Raw genomic sequence first — 22,235 nt, forward strand, 5'->3', positions numbered from 1 at the left:
GCGGGGAATCGCTGCGTGAAGGCGGGTCCTCCTCACCCAAACATCTGCCCCCCTCTTTGTCTCCGACCACAAACACACACAGATGTTCACGCATCAACTGGCTTCTCTTTTTGTTTGTGAAAACTTTTATTGCGAAACGACAACTTCCAACATATAAAATCCGCCCCCCCCCCCCCCCCCCACCCTCTGAGTCCCTCTGAGTCCTTCACGGGGAACCCGGCGCTCAAACAAACCGTGGTCACAAGTAGAAAAGAAATCAACACCTCACAGAGGACGGAGACGATGGCACAGAAGGAGACGGCCCTCAGGCCCTGGAGCAGCAGCGCTGAAGGAAGTTCTTGAAGAACTTCCGGAACTCCGTGTTGAAGACGGTGTAGATGACGGGGTTGAGAGCGCTGTTGACGTAGCCGAGCCACGTCGTCACGCTCATGAGGGCCGGCGGGACGCGGCAGTCCCGGCAGCGAGCTCGCATGGTGTGGAGCACAAAGAAGGGGGTCCAGCAGAACAGGAAGGCTCCTGCAGGAGGACCACGAGCAGTTTGTCTCAGAAGAAAGAAACACAAAGAACTCACCAAACCTCCTCATGTATCCATCAAGCTGCCCATGTCCTTCTGGCTCACCAGCATAGACTCACACCTAATAGCAGGAGGTCAGATTAGCTAATGAGGCACAGCTTGACCTTATGACCTCCAAACCTACCCGTCACCATGACGACCGTTGTTTCAGGAAAACTAGTTTACTTTCCTCTGAATGAAAAATCCAGAGAGCAGCGTGACACCAAAGATCTTCATGAAGATCTGATTCATGCAAAAATACTTTACTGGTCGGAACCTTTTCTTTCCATCGTTTAATCCTTCCATCGGGTCACTGCCCTCTCAGATCCGAGCAGGAGGTTCGTGAGAACCTGCTGCACACTGAACAGGCCCTGTGGTCAAGCTCTGGCTGCTAAGTGGATCTCAGATTAGCGAGCTGCAGGATTAACTGCAGCTCGCCACAGCAAAGCACTCAGAACCATCACCGGCCGCTATTAATAGGACGGCCTTTTGTGTTGGAGCCTCTGACCACAAATCAGAGGTGGAGATGAGGCGTTCAGGTACCTTCAGCTGCATGGTGAATTCATCATCTCACCAATCATCAGGATCTAGGGTCTAGGATTTAGGGTTTTGGGTTTAGAGTATAGGGTTTAGAGTATAGGGTCTAGGGTTTAGGAAATAGGGTCTAAGATATAGGGTCTAAGATATAGGGTATAGGCGACACGTCTGCTAAACAGGAAGTGCACTCACCCACGACGACGGGAAGCACCTTCATGGCCTTCCTCTCCCGACTGTTGATCTTGGCCGTCTTCCTCCTGCGAGGGTCCGGGTTGAACTTGATCTCGGCGAAGCTGACGGTCGGCACGAGGCCGTCCCGGCGCGCCGCCGAGGGGAGGGGCTTGTCGGCGGAGGGCCCGTCGGGGTCGTCCGTCGGTTCCCGCTCTATGACAGGCGGCAGCGGCGGCGGCAGCGAGGCCAGCGGCGGCAGCGAGGCGGCGGCCTCCTGCAGCTTGCGGCAGGCCTGGATGCTGCTCTTCAGCTTGGCCTTGCGCGACTCCTCCCAGCGCCGCAGGCCGCGGAACATGCCGCAGTACAGCAGCAGCATGATGGGGCACGGGATGAAGAAGGAGCACACGGACGAGTACAGGACGTAGTCGTCGTTCTCCAGCTTGCACTCGGTGGCGTCGCGGCCCGGCACGTTGTTGATGCCGAACAGGATGGGCGAGGCCACCGCCAGGGCCACGACCCAGGTGCCCGTCAGCAGCACCGTCTGCCGCAGGTCCACGTGCTTCCTGTTGTAGTTGAGCGGGATCAAGACGGCGATGAACCTGCAACCGATGGGGGAGATGTTGAGGTCGGCTTCCCCTGAAAGCGACAAACTGTGGAAATGACCAAATAATAAAAAGACACCCTGCCCCCTAGAGGCGGCAGCGTGCATTACCACAGCTACCAACACCAACAGAAAGCAGCCCCGCCCCCGGGTGTGATTGGGTTAACCGTTACCGCCCCGTAGCGCCCATTGGTCGATCACTAATCAAGGCGAATCAAACGACTCAAACCAGGAAGAACTTTTGAGATTTTCGTCTCTCCTCTCAAAACCAATTTTATTTTCCCTTTTTCATATTTTTTTTCCTTTTTTCTTACTTTCCTTGAGTTAAACAAACCACATTTGTGTCAATTAGTGAAAATTAAATGCGGGTGATGTTGCTGCCGTTGGACAGAGCAAAGCTAACTGTAAATCACGACTTCTAATTGGATCCTTGATCCAGAGCAAAAACATGTAGGTAAAGACGTCTGAACTTTTGACTTTCGAGAACCAAATTGAATAAGAGTTGCTTCTGCACAGAAAGCTTCAGATCCTCAGCATCAGTCCTCGTTAGCTCCGCCCGTCTCCCTCGTAATCCCATCTGTCCGGACTCGCCACATCACATTGGAGGAGCTCAAGAGTTTCTCATCCGTCAGCATCGGCCGAGTTAATCGGATGATCTAATCGCGTCACGCTAACGAGCGCCGGCGGTTCATCGCCGCGGAAGCATTCCTCCCATTTGTCTTTCTTTCGGATCTTTAAAGAAAAAAAAAAAAAAAAAAAATCTTGTTACAGGAAACATGAAAGCGGCCCGACGGTCCGACCCCGGCGACTTTTTCGGGCGCGCAGCCGAAGCGCTCAGCGGGGGGGGGGTTCTGCAGAAAAAGCGGCGCTTTGAGTAATCAGCTGATTAAAGGCTCCGGTCAGGACACAGACTCCCTGAGCTGAGGCTGAACTTTGACCTCTGACTTTGATATTCCTGCAGGGTCTTGTTTGTGCTCCTGAGCTGCAGAAATGCATCTTGCATCGTTCACTGGGATCCTGGTGTCAAGGTGGTCCGCAGTCATTGGTGGACTCTTTGGAGATATTCATCCTTCATTTGAATATTTCCATTTTACTTCCACTCCAGTAAATTTTGGAGGAATGTTAATTACTTTTTACTTTGCTACATTTATTTTCACAGCTTAAATCTAAAGTAGTATCATGGTAATATTAAGTCCCTCCAGCTTTTACAAGCTGCACAAACACTTTAATTCATCAATTATTTTTTTGTGTATATATATGCATATTTCTTCTCTGAAATGAACCATTTTGCATCATGAATATTTTTAGATTTCGGTATTTTAAGTATATTTGATGCTTTTGTCAGATTGCGCGTCGTTGTTAGCGTGCACCGTGCACGTGGGCACCGACCTGTCCACGCTGATGGCGCAGAGGTTGAAGATGGAGGCGGTGCACAGCATCACGTCCATGGTCATCAGGCCGTCACACACGGTGGTGCTGAGCGTCCACACGCCGCCCTGGAACTGAAAGAAACGCCACAATGAACCCAAATGGAACAAGATCCGGTTGTTGGACAACGAAAACTAAAACAGTTTGAATATCGAAACAAAGAAAAGATCAACTGTGGGGAGGAAACGTTACGATGAATGGATGAAAGCAACAAACCAGGACCCCGCCATTCTCCTCCAAAATATCCCCGTTAACTGTGAGGCCCCTCGGCTGACCTTTGACCCCACAGCTGAGCCGACCTCTGGAGGAATGTACAGTGTTTGTCTGCCACACAGAGACAAACTGTAACAAGTGTTCACTGTTTACTTGGATCTCGTTAATGAAAAAAAGAGGATTTCCTGCCTCCGTCTTGATGTTTGCGATCGCTGCGACATTCAAAGGTCAATTCATTTATTAATGACAAATAGTGAAAGATGAATATATATCTTTATATTCATTATCCTGTTTGCTTAGTGATGTCACAGGAGGGGGCGGAGCTTCTCCCGAGGAGGGAAAAGGAGTTCGGAGCTTAGTTTGGGACCAATGTATTAAATCAGTGATTAAATTATGTATTAAAAGAAGAAAATGAAAAAGTAATACATTAGAAATATAATATATGAATGAATAAACAAATAAATGCATACATGACAAAAATATTAGAAATATCATTAGAATGAAGAACAATGCAAATGAAGAAGAAATGAATCAAATATCTCACTCTCTCCATAAACCTGTTAGAATGAATCGTCACATTAAAAGACAATTGAACTTATTGCTAAAGGAGTCAAAGCAATGAAGGTTTTCAGCTTCCTGGAGCAGAAGCTCTCGGTCCTCTTTTGAAGACCTTGGAATTAAGAATGAAAAACAACCTCCCCTCAAGGTCCATTAGTGCTGGAGCTCTGCGAGGTGAGACGTGATCTCAAACCGCCGATGGAAGCAGCGGTGAAGGTCAACTTCTAGGTCGGCGTGGAGGACGCGTCGTGCTCAGAATCACTTCGTCTGTTCGACTGTGATTGAGGGAAAAGCTGTAACAATAAAAGCTGTAACAATGCTCCCCAGATGTCTGCCGCTCCTTAATTCTTCTGTGGACTATTCACCTGCTGGCTGCTGACCTTTGACCCCCATGAAGGAAATAGCCGGTGACTCCAGGTTTGAGTGCAGTAAACCTCGAAGAGTCGCGTTCCTGTGACGCCTTCATCGAAAAGCATTCAACAAGTTATTTCATTAGTTTTAATTATTCAATATTTGACTAGAAATATTATATTTATCTGAGCCAAAAACGGAAATGCTTATTTAAAGATGTGGAGAGACTCTCAGAGAAGGTTGACCTTCTTCTCCTCCTCGTTTGGAGCAACTGAAAATTGAATGAACTCCTTGTGCCAGATATGAAGTGTTGGTAACGTGACATTAATATGCATCAGAGTTTTTATCACATGAAATGATGCTTATTATAAAGAAATGTCCTTCCTATGTGTTTAATCACAGTGAAGAGAGCAGAGGGTGTGTTTGCTTATCAATGTTTAATCACAAATCAATAATGCAGACGCTCAGGTTCTTATTGATGCCACATGAAATGAAAACTCTATATTCTAATAAACAATAAACGATCCCTCCGTTCAAACTCATCCATCACTTATTGTTTTTCTCATCACTTTTAATGTTTTCCTTGGAGTTTTGGATTCTTTATGTTTTTAATATTGGCTGCTCAATAAAGATCAAAGGGCGACAGGATGGTCTGATAATCAATTGATATATTTTAAAACCCCGTTCATTTCCCAGAGTGAAGCTCTAACCTTTGGGATGGATTTCAACAGCCAGGTTTAATGTTTGACCTTTCTGGACCGAGCTACAGGACACACAGCCATTCATCAGCAATAATTCATATATAATAATGAAATAACACCTTGATGAAATGATGAGTCATGACTTTGTACAATAGTGAAGTCCCCCCCCCCCCTTGGATGAAGATGTTTTCATTGAATTGAATGGAAAGGGAACCCAAACGCAGGTGCTTGTTGCTCCTTCAGGTGCAAACAGGTGACCTCACCTCGGAGTAGACGAAGAGCGGCAGCACGAGCACCGCGAGCATCAGGTCGGCCACCGCGAGGCTGACGATGAAGTAGTTGGTGGTGGTCTTCAGCGCCTTCTCGGTGAACACGCTGAGACACACCAGCAGGTTCCCGCAGATGATCACCACGATGAGCAGCACGCCGAACAGCAGCGCCGGCACGTTGTGCCGCTCCCCCCCCGCGGCCGCCGGCGCGCTCAGGTTGGCCGACATCTCCGCTGCGTGCGCGCTGCGTGCGCGCCCCGAGCCCCTGTAGCGCGGCCAGCGGGCTCTCATGAATGCCGGACCGGGCTGCGGTCCCCTCGCCGGGGTCCCATCGCGTTGGCGCAGAGGCGCCCCGGTGCGCTCTTTACGCAGACGGGCCGCGCGTAAAAACGGCTTCGGGTCGTGTCTGCACGCGCACGGACGCCTCTAACTCATCCTGTCAAACAGGTGCTCACAAAGTTCCCTTCGTCCTCTGGAGAGAGAACATTCACAACCGATTTGATCAAAAGCGCACTAATAATCCTGGAATCCTTGCAAAGTGGGGGACGAAGTCCATGTGTCCAAAAGACAGAGCGCTCCGGGCCGAGAGAGCCGACGGAGCGAGTCGGTCCGCGGGGCTCCGGTTTACCGCCGCCTGCCCACAGGCCACCGGGGCCAAATTAGCCCAACAAAGCCGCTTACCGGCTGCGCTTTGCCGTGTCCTTCAGTCCTTGAGCGCCAGCAGGAGACGGTCCGACGTCTCCGTGCGTGTGCGTGAGTGCCAGAAGGCGCGTGTCCGCGTGTGTGAGAGGGGGGGGGGGCGAGCCCCCGCTGCAAAAAATATGCACAACTTAAATGAACAGTTAGACAATGTAATATTCTAAGATCAATATGCTGCACGTGGACCTTTAACGCCTTATTTCACCTCAGCGGTGTAGTTAAAAGCTTTTAATGCTTTGTTTTGAATGAATGGGATTAGGATTATGACACGTGATTGTACACGGATTAAGAGTGCTGGTTTGTGTGCTATAATCTGTTCATTCGTTTGAAAAACACAAAAACTAAACCCCTTAAAACCTCGTAATCACCTTAAAATGGACCAAACCCTGAATATTCACCTTTATTTAAATGAAAGTCATCTTTTTTTAGAAAAAAACGTTAAAGATGAACCATTAAAGAAAGTTGTAATGTTACGTGGTCGATTTAAATGTGTTTTTTCTTAAAAAACTGCCAATAATTCAACCTTGAAAAATGAATTGATTATTTGCACATTATTTACTAAATGAATCAATGTTTTGAGCCTCATTTGTTGCAGTTTGTTACAGAGACGATATCAAATGTGTCTGTTAGTCTGCGTTTAGGAAAAACCTCCAAACAGTAAAGTCACCTTTAGACACCAAAACAAAAGTTCATGCAACAACGGCACATCTCAAAAACCTCCTCACACGCCTGCGTCTTCTCACCAAGAGCAGCAACACGTGGCGACTTGTATGTATGTATGTATAACATACATGTTGAATGTGAAAGCTCACAGTTTATTCTCCTCCAGGTGGAGGCTCTGATGGTTGATCCACGGTTCTCCTCAGTCTGACACCTCTCCCCGTCTCACGGATCCCTGCAGGATGCTTCCTCTTCCTCCTCATCTTCCTCTTCCTCTGAGAGCAGAGGGAGCAAAGAGAAGGGAGCTTCATGGCCGTCTACTCTCTGTGCCGTGAACATCTGCACCTTCAGTGCTGCGAAGAAGTCGACCTGATGCTGATATTGATCATACTCCACTTAGCATTGTGAACCCTGATTGTTTTATCTTGACCTCTCTCATTTTAATTGGACTAATCCTGAACAGCCTGCATGAAGATGGTTGAGGGCCTGAATTCAAAAGCACCTTGAGACTCTGAAGTATCTCCCCCTCTCAAGACCAGTGGATCCTCCTCTGAGCTCTCTCATTGGTCGTCGGCGGTCCTTACTGAGGGTGTTTTGGTGGTTCCTATTAAGGAAAACCAGGAGCTACTCAAGGACCATGCACTTACGCACCCAGGAACCCTTTAACTCTTGTGAAGAACCGCTGCACTGGGAACCACCTCAAGGACAGGAAGTGTCCCTCAACGTTCACTGAGACCATCTCATTGGAACAACACCACCTCAAGGACCAACGGAGCCTTCTCAAGGGCCAGTTTTGAGAGCGAGGATGTTATCATCAAGATTGGTTTAAGGACTACCTGAACCTTCTGACAGAGAAACTACAGCCTACTTTAGGAACCGTTAAACCGCTGGGACAGACACCTGGAACCACCTCAAGGATAGAATGGAGATCCTCAACAACCACTTGAATCTCACCACTATAAAAACATAACAGAACTCCAGAGGACCATGTGATCTCCTCAAGAAACCACTGCAACCTCCTTCAGAACAAATGAAACCCCATAATTTTTTATTAATCCATCAAATGTTTTGCTGGAATATCAACAAAGCCCCCATGCACCTCTGAAGGAGCACCAGGCCTCCTCAATGATCAATAGGTCAGAACCTTTGAAGTACACCTCAAACCTGCTCAAGCACCGTTAATAAATGATGGTTCTGCTCTACGGATTATAGTCTGATCCTCCATATCAAAAGCCAGCACTCTTTGAACCTCCTCATTGACCTTTGGAGACATTCAGAACTACAAGGAAACTAATGAAGGAAGCCTGGGGCCTCTTCAAGGACCCTCCCCAGTCTCTTCAAGGCTGTACTCAAGGATCTCCTTCTCCTCAAACATTCCCATTTTATATATATATTCTTTGTACTGTGTTTTTGTGTCAGTGCAGACTAAGGAAAGTAAGTGACCGGTTGTTTACACCGACAGGAGTTACTTGTTACCTGCTTGACATTTTTAAACACCACACAACTGTAGAGATTTGTACATTTTAATACAAGTGTCCCATTCCAGGACTTTGGCAGCTCTAACACCCAACAGGCAAAGTAACAGAACGTTTCCACATTAACAAACTGGAGAATCAAAAGTCCAACAATTTAGTAGCATTTCTCATCAATGACAGATTTAAAAAGAAATAATACAGTTAATTACTGTGCAAAACTGTTTTAAATCACCCAGGTTAACGATAACGTCCGAAAAAGAGAGCTGAAAACTGTGCCAGTGTCTAAGCTTGTGGTGGGCGGGGCTTAGCTTTACATCAGTTGTCACTGATTGGCTCAATGAGCTGAAACCATTCCTGAACTTCAGTTCATTCGTGAACATTTTGGCAACTTGTTTCAAAGACACAGTGGAGCTTTAGTGAGGTCATATGAAATCACCCCCCCCCCCTCCCTCCCCCCATGATGTCATCAGTCCTCCAGGTCGATGACGCCGTCGCCGAGCAGGAAGTGAGGTCGCAGCAGCGACAGGATGGGGCCCCGCGGGGCCCCGGCCAGACAGTACGCTTCGTCCACGGCGAGGCCGCGGGACCTGAGCGCCTGCAGGGCCACGCCGCAGCTCTCGCTGCCGCCGCTGGACGTCACCAGGACGATGCTGAGGGGGCTGCCCGCCGCGCCGAACCGGCCCCGCATCTCGCCGAGCCGCGCCGAGAAGCTCTGCGGAGCGGGAACGCCAAGTACGCTTAAAGAACGCCCCACGTGACCACGTGAGCGAGCCATGGGGACAATGTGACAATGTGCCGCCGGGAGTACCTGAGCGGCCCGTCGGCTCGCCGGCGCCGGGTCGGAGTCGGGCCGGACGACGGCGTCCCCGCACAACATCACTCTGAGCGGCTCTGACGGAGCTTCCTGCCGACCGAGCAGCGCCGAGGGGACACCTGGACCAACGACATTCAGACGTCACGACCCACTGAGAGGCTTCCGGCGCTGAGGGAGCGCTTCATTTCTACAGGAATCACTCCGGTCACAATGAATCCAGCACTTAATGATCGTGTTTTAACAACAAAAACGTTCATCAGGTCGACATTGACAAAAGCTGGCTCTTACATATATATTTTGCTAAAAAAGGTTGTTATTTTGCTTTGGCAAGCTCAACCAATGAGGAAGAGAAAAGGGCCGACCTTTGTGTGACGCCTGCAGCGCCTCCTCTCGGTCCGTCGAGAGGAAGAGATGCACCTTGTTTACCAATAAAGTCTCGACCAAATCCTCCCGGCTGGAAAAGCAGAACCGGCCCACTTCGAGACCTGGAGACAGAGCCACGACAACGTCAAGACAGGAAGTTCTCAACAAAGCCCTGATCAGCTGCTGGGTGCAATACGTCGCTGAGGGTTCAAAGCTAAATTACTGTAATGTCTGACAATCATCACCTCAGTTAAAGACAGATTACGGTAATCTCTGGAGATGATGATCAGATGCAAATCAGATTATTTTAATATCTGGTGCTGCTGATGATGAAGGTTAAATTACCGTAGTGGCTGGTGCTGCTGATGATGCGGGAGCTCTGCTGCTGGCTGTCGGTGGCGATCAGGACGACATCAAACAGCAGCTTCTCAGCTGGATTCTTCTCCAGCAGACGTTCGTTCACTCTCTGCAGCGACTGATTCATCAAACGGATGAAAAAGGTTCCTTTAAAGCTCCCATCTGGTGTAATTCTATATTATTCTCATTCTCAACAACAATCACTCAGTGCTAATAAGTCCAAACCCATTGGTTCTTACTGGTGAGGTAGTTCTGTAAAGACTGTATTTATACACACGCTTCGATTAAAAAGACGCGATACTTTGCAGGTGGATAACTTACTTCGACACGTAATGACAGCAGTGAAGAGTTTAAAAGTTTTGTTTGATTCTGACCTGCAGCAAGGGGAAAGCCACGCCCATTCCGTACACGTCACCTGTTCCAGCATCGAACACCGCGCGCGCCGTTACCGCGACGACCAGTGCACAACCAGCGTCTTTCTGCAGTGGACACACACACACACACACACACACACAGAAATATGAATACAAAATAACATAATTTCATTAGAAACCTGACCTTTGACTTCATAAAGCGACTTTATTTAGTATTTTAGAAAACACTACGCTATCAATTCACAATGTCTCACTGTTAGAATAGGGGGGCTTATTCTTTTTTGCCAGCAAGAGGTGAAGGTACATCATAGATTATAATCAACTTAGTGTATTTTAAATGACTAGCTATAATTGATCGATTCGTCTTACATAATATACACATAATATTAATTAGAATATTGTGATATTTACATTACATTTTGTCGAGAAGCAGCAGAAAAACATTATTTCAAATCACCGTCTCATCTTATGAGGAAAGAGCCTGAAAGATGTTCAGTAAATACTCTCAATTGTAAATGCTTTTTTTGGCGTTGGTGACGTTGTCATGGTGACGTGACATGTGGCAGCAAAGTGCTGTCCCGTTCATATTTACCCTTTAAAGCCCTCACAGACTCTGACCCTCAACCACTGAGCAGGTGACGTCAGATATGTTCCTAAGGGGTCAGAGGTTAAGGGGACAATTGGATTGGGACTAGGATTCAAACTTTATAAATAGGATGTTTCAAAGGTAAACCAGTACGACGTTAACTCATGGACCAGATGAAATGGCCAGTGGACCCCGCGGCGTCGAGTTAAACGAGTTACGCGATGTTTTATAGAAAACGAGGAAGTCAATAAACAACAAAGTAGGTGGTTATTTAAATGTAGTCTGGAGGGAACATTTAAAATGAAAATGCCACAACAAACAGCGTGTTATAACATCTGAGATTTGCCGGAGCAGGACTAGTGGTTCTGCAGGTTGTGTGAAACGTCTTTGACGAGGGCTCAGTCCGTAGAAAGAAGCCCGCGCTCAGGTGCGCGTTACCTGCTTCACGTCGGTGTTGTGGACCGTGGAGACCATTTCCGCCTCTTAGCTGAAACAAAGCAGACTGTAAAGAGTCTCGATGCCTGAATCCATCCACGCGTCCTGACGCAGTCACCACCGCTGGACGGGCTGTTAAAATTAAGTTATGAAAGCGTGCCCCCGGAAACAGGGAAGCGAACAAAGGTTCCGCCCGTGTGCCCCCCGGACGTTCTCTTTGAGAGCGCAACGCGATGACGTCACTTCCGTGTTTGCCCGCCGCCGGCGACCCCGCCCACAGCGGAGATTATTTTTGACAGGTAGACACAGACGGCTCGGTTCGCCCTCACAATTGAGCTGCTTATTTACCCCCTAAAGCCCTGCGCAGCTGGACCGAGGACCCCGGATAGAGACGGGAGGCGGTCCGCAGCCGGGCTGAGAGCAGCGGGCCCCGGTTCGGAGCGGGTCTGGGGATCGGTCGGCACCGACGGAAAGAACACAAGGAGGCAAAGTTTGCCTCGGCTTCGGTTCACGGCGATACACCCTTTTTTCCTGTTCCCTCGCCTCCTCGCCTTGTTCCCTCCACACCTCGGTCCTCCAGGGCGGGACCGACGGGGAACCGCGCGGTAGCGGATCGGTGAGGTCGGCAGGTGAGCAGCAGGTGAGCAGCAGGTGATCGGCTCTCTCGAACACGCGCCGATCGGGTTGTCAATCAAAGCGACGTTACAGGTTGCTGTTGTCCTTCGGTCCTTATGTGAAGGCTACATGAACCCAAATAAGTACTGGACTCAAGTCCACGTCCACGCTGCTTTCCTTGAGTCTTCGTTCACTTTACAAAGCACCGGGTCTCCGTGCAGGTGAAGGCACGTGTGTCCAGGTGTGTCTGTGAGAATCTGAAGGACAAAGTACTCTTTGACGTGGAGATAAAACTCTTTAACCAGATGCTAACAAAGACGAAATGATCACGTAGAATATGATCCATTCATTTAGATTCAACTCGGATTAAACATGATATCAAGGAGTTAATATCATGTATATACGTATAATAAGTAAAGGTAGAATCACTTAACTTAAGACTATTTTTTTATATAAATGTTCACACATTTTGCACATTAAAAAAGCATTTTGACTTAATTACAGGAACTAAATGCCTCTTCTCTCTGTCAGAGGCTTTGAAATCATTTTATTATGTTGAAATACACCCAGTTGCCACGACAGCAGAAAGCCCAAGAATGAGTGTCCCAGCTTCCGTTGGACCGGTCGGTCCGGTTGTCCCTGCAGGCGATCGAAGGCTCTGTGATTCAAGCCCACACAGGCCCACCGATCATTGCACGCGCACCACGTCTCCCATAAGGCCAGCAGCCGGTTAGCTTAGCTTAGCATAACGACGGCTGAAGGTAATATGATACATCGTCTAACGATAGAATCATGAAGATAATAAAAAGTCTCTTATACTTATACTATAAAATACTCTTAAAGCTGCTCATACATTTAAAATCGTCATTAAATTGTTTGTTTTAAATCCATTTTTAGACTGAAATTGTCAATTGTCAATTTACCGAGGCCATGCTGTATTGGTTGAGCGGTTGCTAGGCAACCAGTGGAGGACTCAATTTAGAGATGGTGGTCCTTAGTGGAAAGAAAACATCCAAAATACACATTTAGTTTACTGCTCTATTGATGAAGATTTAGATAATGCCTCATTTGCATATCGTCACATTTACTCTCAGACAAAACATTTTTTTCTTAATATGAGTAATCATTTGGCGAAGTTTTATGGAAACCTCCATTAGTCCGGGGTTCTCGAGCTAGAAGAAAGGCTACCCCCCCGCCCCCCCAGAACATATTGCATAACGTGTGACCTCATTGGGGATCCAACCAATCGCTGTGGAGATATTTCACTCTGTGCCAAAGACGTTCTTTGTTTGGACCCTTTCTCATTGTTCCTCCTCCCTCTCGTGTCGTCCCTGCAGGGCGGCTGAGGGCCATGTTCAGGTAGAGACCGGCTCCACGCCCCCCCCCCACCCTCCGCCATGCGGAAGCACCTGGACCGGATCCGGTTCCGGGGCCAGAGGCGGGACGAGTTCCTGGATCTGGCCGATTCGCCCAACACGTCGGACACGGAATGCACCGAGGAGGTCGTGATCAAACCGCGACTCGCCGCCCGGGAGGCGGAGGAGCCGCGGGAGGCGGAGTCAGAGCAGCAGTGTGACGCGCCGGTAACAAATCGTTGTTTGTGTGACAGCAGCTGGGTTCCGTCATTGGTTGAATGAGCTCATTTCAGCTGCTTTTAGTGGTTTGGCCCCAAAGGGTCAGAAGGGTCGTGAGATTGATGGGGAACCGGTTTATTAATATTATCATCACTGGGTCACAAACGGCTTCACTCACCTTTCCTCGGCGGTTCTGTCTCTGCTGCTCAGGCCGGTCCGGCGACGTTTTCTGCAGACGACTCGAGGACGGATCTCAACGAGGTCAAAGGTCACCTAGAAATCGCTCTGTTGGAAAAACACTTCCTGCGTGAGTATTTGAACCTGGAGACTCACCGCGTGTTTGTTCCTCTGATGGAGGAAACTCTCCTTGTTCCATTGTCTCTAAATACAACCCTTTAGAATCCGTTAAAGCTACTAAGTGTCTTCAATCTGTCAAACATCCTCACAACATACAAGCATGCTGGGTAATCTGTCAATATCTGACTGTCCGCTTTATGTAACACACACACACACACACACACTATTAATAACCCTGCTGACCTCATCTGTCACACACACACGGGTATGTTTTTATTCACTGGTATTTATTATATAATTAACACATCCAAATGTGATGATTCTGATGATATTTGTGCTTCTACTCGATTAGATGGAGCCGAGTTCTTTCTCTTAACAAAGATTTATAGAGAAGTGAAACTTATCTCATAAGTCAAAACATATGTTGACAATTTGCTAAACAAAAAAAATGATTCAGAATAGTAAAATATGGCAAAATATGTTTTCTTGGCGCTGTCATGGTGACGTGTTGCAGATGTGTTGCACCTTTTCCGGCCCTCAGACTCTCATCACTGACCAGGGGACGTCAGTTAGTCCCTGAGGGGTCAGGGGTCAGGGAGAGGGATCTGCTCACCTGCCTCCGCCTGTGTTTCAGAGGAGGAGCTGCGAAAGCTCAGGGAGGAGTCCAACGTGGACGCCCTGCGGCAGGAGCTGGAGAGGGAGCGCAGCAGGTGCGCCGAGCTGGAGCAGAAGATCAGCGACGTGGTGAAGCCCAGGTCCTGGTTCTGTTCAAAAAGCTTTATTACTCCAGCTTGTTTTGGGCCGTTGTTCTGACGTGGTCCTCTGTCGCTTCTCAGACTTGAAGACTCGCCTTGTCAGACGCGTAAAGCCCCGCCCCCTCCTCCACCCTCCTCCACCAGCACAGGTGAGCTTTTTTTAAAAGGTCATTAATGAATGTAACTTAATTAACATTCTAGATGTACGTTTACTAATGTAAAGGATGTAAATACTTCCTCCATCACAAAGTAACATCTTTGTTCTGTGTTTTTGGTGGCTTCAGACCCGTGTGTATAAACTTGGATAAGAGTGCTAACGTGCTAACGTGCTAACAGGCTCCTCTCCCTCAGACAAGCAGAAGGACACTTTGACCGACAGCTTCCTGAAGTGGCTCTACGAGCGCTTCGGCGTTTACATCGAGGACTTCCGCTTCCAGCCGGAGGAGCAGACGGTGGAGACGGAGGAGCCGCTGAGCGCCAAGAGGTGATGGAGCCCCCCCCCCCCCCCCCCTCCCCGCAGCTTTACACCCCACTGTTTTTATTGTGTTCAAGCTAAAGTCTGTGATTCTGCTCCACAGGTTGACTGAAAACATGAGACGCCTCAGTGAGTTTTTCTCCTCTTGTACTTTTAAGGAAAGGTGTGTGTGTGTGTGTGTGTGTGTGTGTGTGTGTGTGTGTGTGTGTGTGTGTGTGTGTGTGTGTGTGTGTGTGTGTGTGTGTGTGTGTGTGTGTGTGTGTGTGTGTGTGTGTGTGTGTGTGTGTGTGTGTGTGTGTGTGTGTGTGTGTGTGTGTGTGTGTGTGTGTGTGTGTGTGTGTGTGTGTGTGTGTGTGTGTGTGTGTGTGTGTGTGTGTGTGTTGGGTTGGGGGGGGGGGTTCTATCGCTATGAATTCTCGGTGTGTGATTGGTCCGTTGTTTTCAGAGCGAGGATTCAAACCTTTGACCAATTTCAAGAGGAACCTTACTGCCTTATCCAGCTGGAACTCTGTCTACACGTCGGCCATCGCCTTCATTGTGAGTCCAACACATGCACGCACACACACACACACACACACACACATGCACAAAACTCAATGTATTACCAACCTGCTCATTTGTTGTTGATGTTGTTATGGATGTGTTCTCACAGGTCTACATGTATGCGGCATGGCACGGCTGGGCCGTCCCCATGTTCCTGTTCCTCGCCATCCTGCGCCTCTCCTTAAATTGCCTCATCGCCAGGTCAGTGCAAGCCCCGCCCCTATTTCATCAGCCAGTCACACGGCCAGAATCACAAAACCCCCAGCTAGCTTCAGCAGATAATTTCTTTTTTGCAGATAATTAATCCCTCCAAAAAGGGCTTAACACACACACACAAATACACACACACCTACACACACTGTGATCCGTCTTCTTCCAGTGACTGATGAATACACAGTTATGTTGTGGGCAATGATGTCATGTATTTTGGCTGTGTGTTCCCATGATGCATTGCTCTCAGAGGCTGGAGGATCCAGTGGAGCATCGTACCTGAAGTCTCAGAACCGGTGGTGAGAAAACTCCTTTTACCCTTGTTTTAACTTACAACTGAACAAGTTTCAGTACTTTTTAGTACATTTCTATATCACGTAACTTTGTACTTGCTACATATCAGAGGCAAATGCTGTACTTTTACTTCCCAAGTTTATTAAGTAGTTAATCTGTAAGTTGGAGGATCTGCACAGGGTGCCTTGTTTGCCCGCCCGGCCCCCACGAAGACAACAGAAATAAAAACGTCTGTGGGAGCTTTAAAAGAAGATGAGCGGTGATTGACAGGTCTCCTCCGCTTCGCAGGAGCCTCCCAAAGAAGAACTCACGGTGTCGGAGAAGTTCACGCTGGTTCTGGACGTCGCTCAGAAAGCTCAGGTGAGACGTGACGGAGAAGCTGGAGGCTGTGAGTCACCTGCAGACTAAACAATGTCTGCTGCTGTTTGTTTGCTCCTCACAGAATCTGTTTGGGAAGATGGCAAACATCCTGGAGAAAATAAAGAAGTGAGTTTTTCTGCACACAGGTGAGCTCATGGTTCCTCCAGAGGACTTTGATAACGTGTGTGTGTGTGTGTGTGCAGTCTGTTCATGTGGGTGCAGCCAGAGTTGACTCAGAAGCTGTACGTTGGGCTGTGGCTCGCCTTCATCTCCTCCTGCCTGCTGCCGTTCAAACTGCTGGGATTCATCATAGGTACGACTCTTATCCTCAGTCCTCAAAACGGTTGCCAACGGCAACCAAGCGACGAGTGAGAGGGACTTTGAGGTTTCTCAAAATACCAAACCAGAATCCTTTATTTACCTGAATACGTTTTCTACCACAACAACACAAATATTTGACTCAATCTATGACTGGTGTCCTCCTCCACCTCCTCCTCCTCCTCCTCTTCCTCAGGTGTGTACGCAGGCATAAAGTTCTTCATCATCGACTTCATCTTTAAGAGTTGCCCCAAGCTGAGGCAGCGCTTCGACACGCCTTACATCATCTGGACCCACCTGCCCACCGACCTGCAGCTGAAGGAGCGCGGCGGCACCACGCTGAGCAGACGGGTCAGTCCCCCCCCCCTCCCCCCCGAATACCCTCTCTCCCTCCCTCCAGAACCCGCTGGTCTGGGATCAGGTGACTTGGTAATAACTGTCCCACTGGGTGATCTCTGGTCTGTGTTTCAGCTCTTTGTTTTTTTCTCTCTCTCAGCTGTCTGAGTGTGAACAGGTAGGGTGTGTGTGTGTGTGTGTGTGTGTGTGTGTGTGTGTGTGTGTGTGTGTGTGTGTGAGAATCGTATGATTGTATCCAATCAGCTGTTGAGTGACAGTCTGTTTAGTTGAGGGAGAATTCTCTCTCCCGCTCCCCTGAGGATGAACCTTTAGACCGTACCAATCTTTCCTGTAGCGCCTCCTGTGGGACGTTGGATCAGATCCTACTTGAATTAATACGCTCTTTTGCTGTTTTGTTTTTTTGTTTTTCTCAAAGTTTTTACTTGAGCTTCGTTGAGTCCTTAAAGTTGTTGTTCTCTTTGGCTCAGTTTGTGGATTCCTGCTTCAGGTTTCACTTTAAAATAGTTTAAAACAAGTGCAACAAACATTTAACCATTAGACTTATCGGACTTTCCAACGTTTTTTCTAAAGGTTAGATCCTATGTTTGTGAATGAATGTTGGTTCTTTCCTTTAGTGCCACGTGGTTTAGTTTAGTTCTTAGAACCCGTGTCTGTTACCAAAAGATACAAAGTGAAACCTCCTCAAACATCTGGACAGGTGAGTGGGTCGGGCTGCCGCTTCGCTCTCTGACACCTTTTTGTGCTCAGGATTCCTCCGCTGTGTTCCTACTGCTGTAACCCCCCCCCCTCTGTCCACCTGTCCAGGTGGCGGTGACGGCGGGCCGAGGCAGCCTCGGCGCCGCGGCTCCTCTGGGCGTCAGCCGGGACGAGGACGGAGGACGGTACTCCAGCACCAAGAGAGGAGCTTTCCACGAGGTCTTCAGCCTGCCGGAGAGCGAGCGTCCGCTGACAGGTGTCAATTCACTCATTCACACTCATAACCCCCCCCCTGAATGTCCATAAGGAGCTCCCTGTTGTCTCTGTGTCGTCTCAGTGTGCGAGAGCGGCTGGCGCTGCTGCCTCATCAACAGGGACCGCAAGACGCCCACGGACTACATCCGCAACGGGTACCTCTACGTCACCGAGAAGTGAGCGCTCGCGTGGGTCCGAATGGGTCGGGTCGGTTAAAATATGTCAATGTGCTCGCTGGGAGAATCGAAGGGAGGAGCTGAGTGGGAGACGAGGGTCCTGAGATCAGATCTGCCCTCCATGGATAGAAGGACCTGTAGATGTAGCGGGGGGAACGTCTAAGCTCCTCCACACTCCTCATATGAAGAACTCTTTCATGCTGAAACCTGCAGCTCTGATGTTTCTCCTCAGTTACCTGTGCTTCGAGAGCTCCAGCTCCAGGTCCGGATCCTCCAAGAGGAACAAAGTCATCAAACTGCTGGAAGTCATCGACATCCAGAAGGTGCTCTACATCACTTATTCCTGTTATCATGCATTTAGTGTGATTATGTTCTTCCTCTTGGAATGATTTGGTTAGTTTTAAGTTATTTTAGCCCCCGGGTGTCTTCATGAGCGTCTGAAAAGACATTTGTGAATCTACTGATGAATGCAGATTGAGGGGCTGCAGGTTTATTAAAATAGTTTTATTATTATTAGTTTAAGGAGAAGGTAACGTACTTTCCACAGTGTGAAGAACCAGCTGTCCGACCAAGGCGTTAAATAAACTGTTTGTTATTGCTGATGCACAATGGAACAAAGTGAAATAGGAGGTAAGAGCTTCTGTCTCTGCAGTAAATCATCTGTTCATTGTTCTTTTTTTAGGTTTTTATTTTGTGCTTTTAACAACTTGGAAGAATCCCAAGCTCTTGTTCTCTTAGTTAACAACCCTGATTGGTTTGGTGTTGATTGTTTAATGCTGTTTGTCTCCTGTCACTCAGTACAAAGTGTTGTCCGTGCTGCCTGGATCCGGGATGGGCATCTCCATCGCAACGCCATCCACCCAGAAGGTGGGAGTTAGAACATGATACACATGAGTACTTCATTACAGTGCTTTTAAAGATGAATGTGAAGGTTTTAACGCCTTCACCCTGCTCTCTTTACGTTCAGCACGTGTTGTCTGACCTACAGTGTGATTGATGCTTGTCCTTGAGTCACTGACCCTCGGTTCCCCTCGCTTCTCAGCCCATGGTGTTCGGAGCGATGATCCACAGAGACGAGGCCTTCGACGCCATCCTCACCCAGTACACGAAGATCCTCAACGCGAGTCCAGCCACCAGCCATGAGACATAGCAGCAGCTTCTCTCTCTCACACACACACACACACACACACACACACACACACCCTGGAATGGTTTCACTGTGTTCATCAGTGACGACTTTCAACAGTTGATGATTTTATTTTGCTCTCCCGTCACTCGGGCTGCCAACCAATCACTGCTTTCCTGTCGGGATCCGCGGTGTCTCTGGACCCCGGCGGTTGGCTTTGCGGTGATCCTTAGGGCTAACTTACTTCTTAACGTGTATCCTTTAAAGGCAAAAACAAATGGAGAGCCGGCTAAAGATTTTGAGGAGGGTGATGTTGCCTTTTACTAAAGCCTCACACTTGAATTCAGTATAAAGTAGATTTTGTTCCTGTTTAACATCCATAGATGTTTTTCCTTCTCTTAATTATATCCCTGTTAAGCTGCAAAACCTCCTGCACAGATCCTTCACATTAAAAGTGCTCCAAGGGCACACACCTCCTTTTACTTGGGAGGCTTTTAATGTGAAACACTTTCTGCATTCAAGTTCAATCGGCTTGTTGAGGCTCAGCTGGTTGTTTGATTTCACCTCACTACAATGGGAAGGATTACTCTATTAGCATTTGTGAGGATAGTTTCATCATTGAAGTCACATCAATAGAAACCTAAAGCATTCTCTTTTAGAGCTTTGCCAATGTGAGAAAAGTGCTGTTTGTTTTATGCATCATTGTGAACTGAATAGCTCTCAGGTTGGGACTGTTATTCCATAACACAACACAGGTGAAAATCACGCTATTTTAATCTCTCTGGCTTCAAACAGGGCATTTAAATTCAACTTTAAAAAGTAGAATGATAACTGAGAAAGTAAGCAATTAACTCCCAAATAATCAGTTTACAATGATTTTTAAAACCGTACTTACTTTGCTGATGGCGTGTCACGTGTTACACGTGTTCCAGTGTTTTTGACTTAATAACAAGTTCAATCTGTTTTACAGTATTAGCAGATTAACATTTTTAGACCATTCATTTACATCAGTGTCTTCAGGGATTTGTAAAATCGTCATTATATGCCTCTGTATTGTACTTAGCAGGTTAGCCTACAGTAATATTATGGTATGTTCGTTATGTGGTGGTCAGAGATGGTTTGTATTCTATTGTTCAATATTATTTAATGTGAACCACAGAATTCATCTCAAACTACTTTTCTGTCTTCGTTAAAAGCTTAAAAGCTAAAGCTAACAATGTAAACCACCAATGTTACTTTAGTGTAGCTCTTATAATTGAGCTAAAAGCTAAAGCTAACAATGTAAACCACCAATGTTACTTTAGTGTAGCTCTTATAATTGAGCTAAAAGCTAAAGCTAACAATGTAAACCACCAATGTTACTTTAGTGTAGCTCTTATAATTGAGCTAATAGCTAAAGCTAACAATGTAAACCACTAATGTTACTTCAGTGTTGCGCTTTTATGTTTTAGCAAAAAAAATGTTCAACCCCCTAAATTTTCGAGATTTAATCTCTATTAATTGGTCTATGGCTTTAGCTTTCTTTCCCAACCAATAAGATAAAGCTTATTTTGCCATATTTTGAGTCCAATATCAACACTTTGTCCAATTTGTTTCTGCTTGTTAGATAAAGCTAAACAATTAAAAAAAATGCAATAAGCTGAACGGTAATAACGGTTTCGTGTACCGTTCAGTTTATTTAGTTTTAGCATTCACAGCCAACAAAGAGCAGTGTTGAATGTTCCTGCTTGTACTATTAACCCGACCTTCATTGCTTGATGTCGTTAAATATTATTAATCAATATTTATTCGATTGGTGTGAGTTCCAGAACTGGAAAAACTCACTAGGCTTAAAAATTAGATTTTTCAAAATGGAATCTAGTTCTTCTAACTTCGATGTTTTCCTGTCCTTTTAAACTTTGAATGTGGAAACTTGGAAGACGACATGTTGTATTTTATTGAGCAAACACGTGTCAGACTTGATTCAAATGTCCTGACGTTAGGTTCACAAATTTATTTTTCTATTTATTTTGACACCACTTGAATGCAGCACAAATCTCTAAAAGCTAAAGAAGCGAAACAAAACGACGCCGTAAAACAGAGTCTAAAACTTATCACTGTTTTCTAATCGGCAAAAGCTGAACGAGTTAAAACCAGATTTTTTAAAAACCTTGTTCGAAGCCGGCAAGTGTTTATAGGATAAAAAAGGAGCTAATATGTTGTCCGCATTTTAAACTTTTAGTAGAAAATTGGAATCGAAATAAGAGGACGAGATCCGTTTTTTAGTTTTTGGATAAATTAAGAAAACCACTTTGTTTTTTTGCACTCTGATGGTGTTTGCCGGTTAAAGGGCCGTGTACATTTTATAATCCTGTGTTGTAGCTGCTCGTCGTCACTGTGTAGAACTACTAACTGTCAGTCTGGAGGCTGACACACCAGCATACATTACTTTTACTTCACAGGAAATTCACTCAATTTTGTTGGAAATGATTATTGTTAAAAAAAGGCTTGTTTTTTAATGAGTAAAATGAGGTAATATTACTGGTAATAGCGGTTTCTAACTTAGCATAATGACGGCGTCAGTATAATATTATATGAATGTTTCTATCCTATTCAAATACATTTTTGATAGATCTTTTCTCACTTCCTCTCAAAGCTCGGTCGTTTCCAAGTATTTTAGTCTTTTGTAGTTTTTGTTTCTTATAAAAATATGGGTTTCTTTCTATATATATTTTTTGCAGTATTGATGCCAGTTATTAACGCCACATTGCCTCGTTTAGATTTTGTGTTTTATGCGCTTCCTGTTTCACTTCAGTTTCGTTTTTTTTTGTTAATGTTATTCATCAGGTTTTATTTTCGCTCGGCCATGTTGAGTCTTTTTGATTTAATGATTTTATAAAATGGAGTCAATGTAAAAAAAAAAATCTTTTTTTTAAAGTAAAAAAATGTCAGTCTCTTGTCTGTTCTGTCCAGTACCATCTTCAGCCTGTAGGTGTCCTTAGGGAATTATCCTCAGGTTGGATTCTTCTTCTGTGGTTCTTTCTTTATGGTTGAATAAAA

The 22,235-nt window shown here is 46.6% G+C and overlaps 3 protein-coding genes across 6 annotated transcripts; 1 reads left to right on the plus strand and 2 right to left on the minus strand.

The window, feature by feature from the left end:
• Positions 1-238: 238 nt before the first annotated feature.
• On the minus strand, positions 239-6,160 carry drd4a (dopamine receptor D4a). The gene is made up of 4 exons (XM_037451721.2): positions 5,377-6,160; positions 3,252-3,364; positions 1,283-1,860; positions 239-516 (listed from the first exon to the last, which is right to left on the minus strand). The coding sequence occupies exons 1-4, from the start codon at positions 5,671-5,673 to the stop codon at positions 305-307; spliced, it is 1,200 nt and encodes a 399-aa protein (XP_037307618.1). The 5' UTR covers positions 5,674-6,160; the 3' UTR covers positions 239-304.
• A 2,090-nt stretch (positions 6,161-8,250) lies between these two features.
• LOC119195940 (cytosolic 5'-nucleotidase 1A) lies at positions 8,251-11,339 on the minus strand. Its single transcript, XM_037451277.2, has 6 exons — positions 11,149-11,339; positions 10,125-10,229; positions 9,739-9,868; positions 9,393-9,515; positions 9,025-9,149; positions 8,251-8,928 (listed from the first exon to the last, which is right to left on the minus strand). Exons 1-6 carry the CDS (start codon positions 11,182-11,184, stop codon positions 8,683-8,685), a joined length of 765 nt encoding a protein of 254 aa, XP_037307174.2. The 5' UTR covers positions 11,185-11,339; the 3' UTR covers positions 8,251-8,682.
• Positions 11,340-11,413: 74 nt separating this feature from the next.
• LOC119195939 (GRAM domain-containing protein 4-like) lies at positions 11,414-22,129 on the plus strand. 4 transcript variants are annotated; one of them, XM_062562868.1, is made up of 19 exons: positions 11,414-11,774; positions 13,098-13,343; positions 13,545-13,641; positions 14,266-14,386; positions 14,468-14,535; positions 14,723-14,870; positions 14,965-14,990; positions 15,307-15,398; positions 15,514-15,605; positions 15,865-15,913; positions 16,197-16,268; positions 16,351-16,394; positions 16,472-16,581; positions 16,783-16,937; positions 17,748-17,895; positions 17,977-18,070; positions 18,303-18,393; positions 18,869-18,937; positions 19,113-22,129. In XM_062562868.1, exons 2-19 carry the CDS (start codon positions 13,158-13,160, stop codon positions 19,218-19,220), a joined length of 1,770 nt encoding a protein of 589 aa, XP_062418852.1. In that variant the 5' UTR covers positions 11,414-11,774; positions 13,098-13,157; the 3' UTR covers positions 19,221-22,129. The 4 variants fall into 4 exon arrangements, with proteins under 4 accessions (XP_062418852.1, XP_037307171.2, XP_037307172.2 ...); XM_037451274.2 differs by having other exon boundaries at positions 11,414-11,630; XM_037451275.2 differs by having other exon boundaries at positions 11,415-11,785; positions 14,738-14,870.
• Positions 22,130-22,235: the final 106 nt, after the last annotated feature.

The sequence above is a fragment of the Pungitius pungitius genome, chromosome 6 (assembly GCF_949316345.1).
Source record: "Pungitius pungitius chromosome 6, fPunPun2.1, whole genome shotgun sequence".
NCBI lineage: Eukaryota > Metazoa > Chordata > Actinopteri > Perciformes > Gasterosteidae > Pungitius > Pungitius pungitius.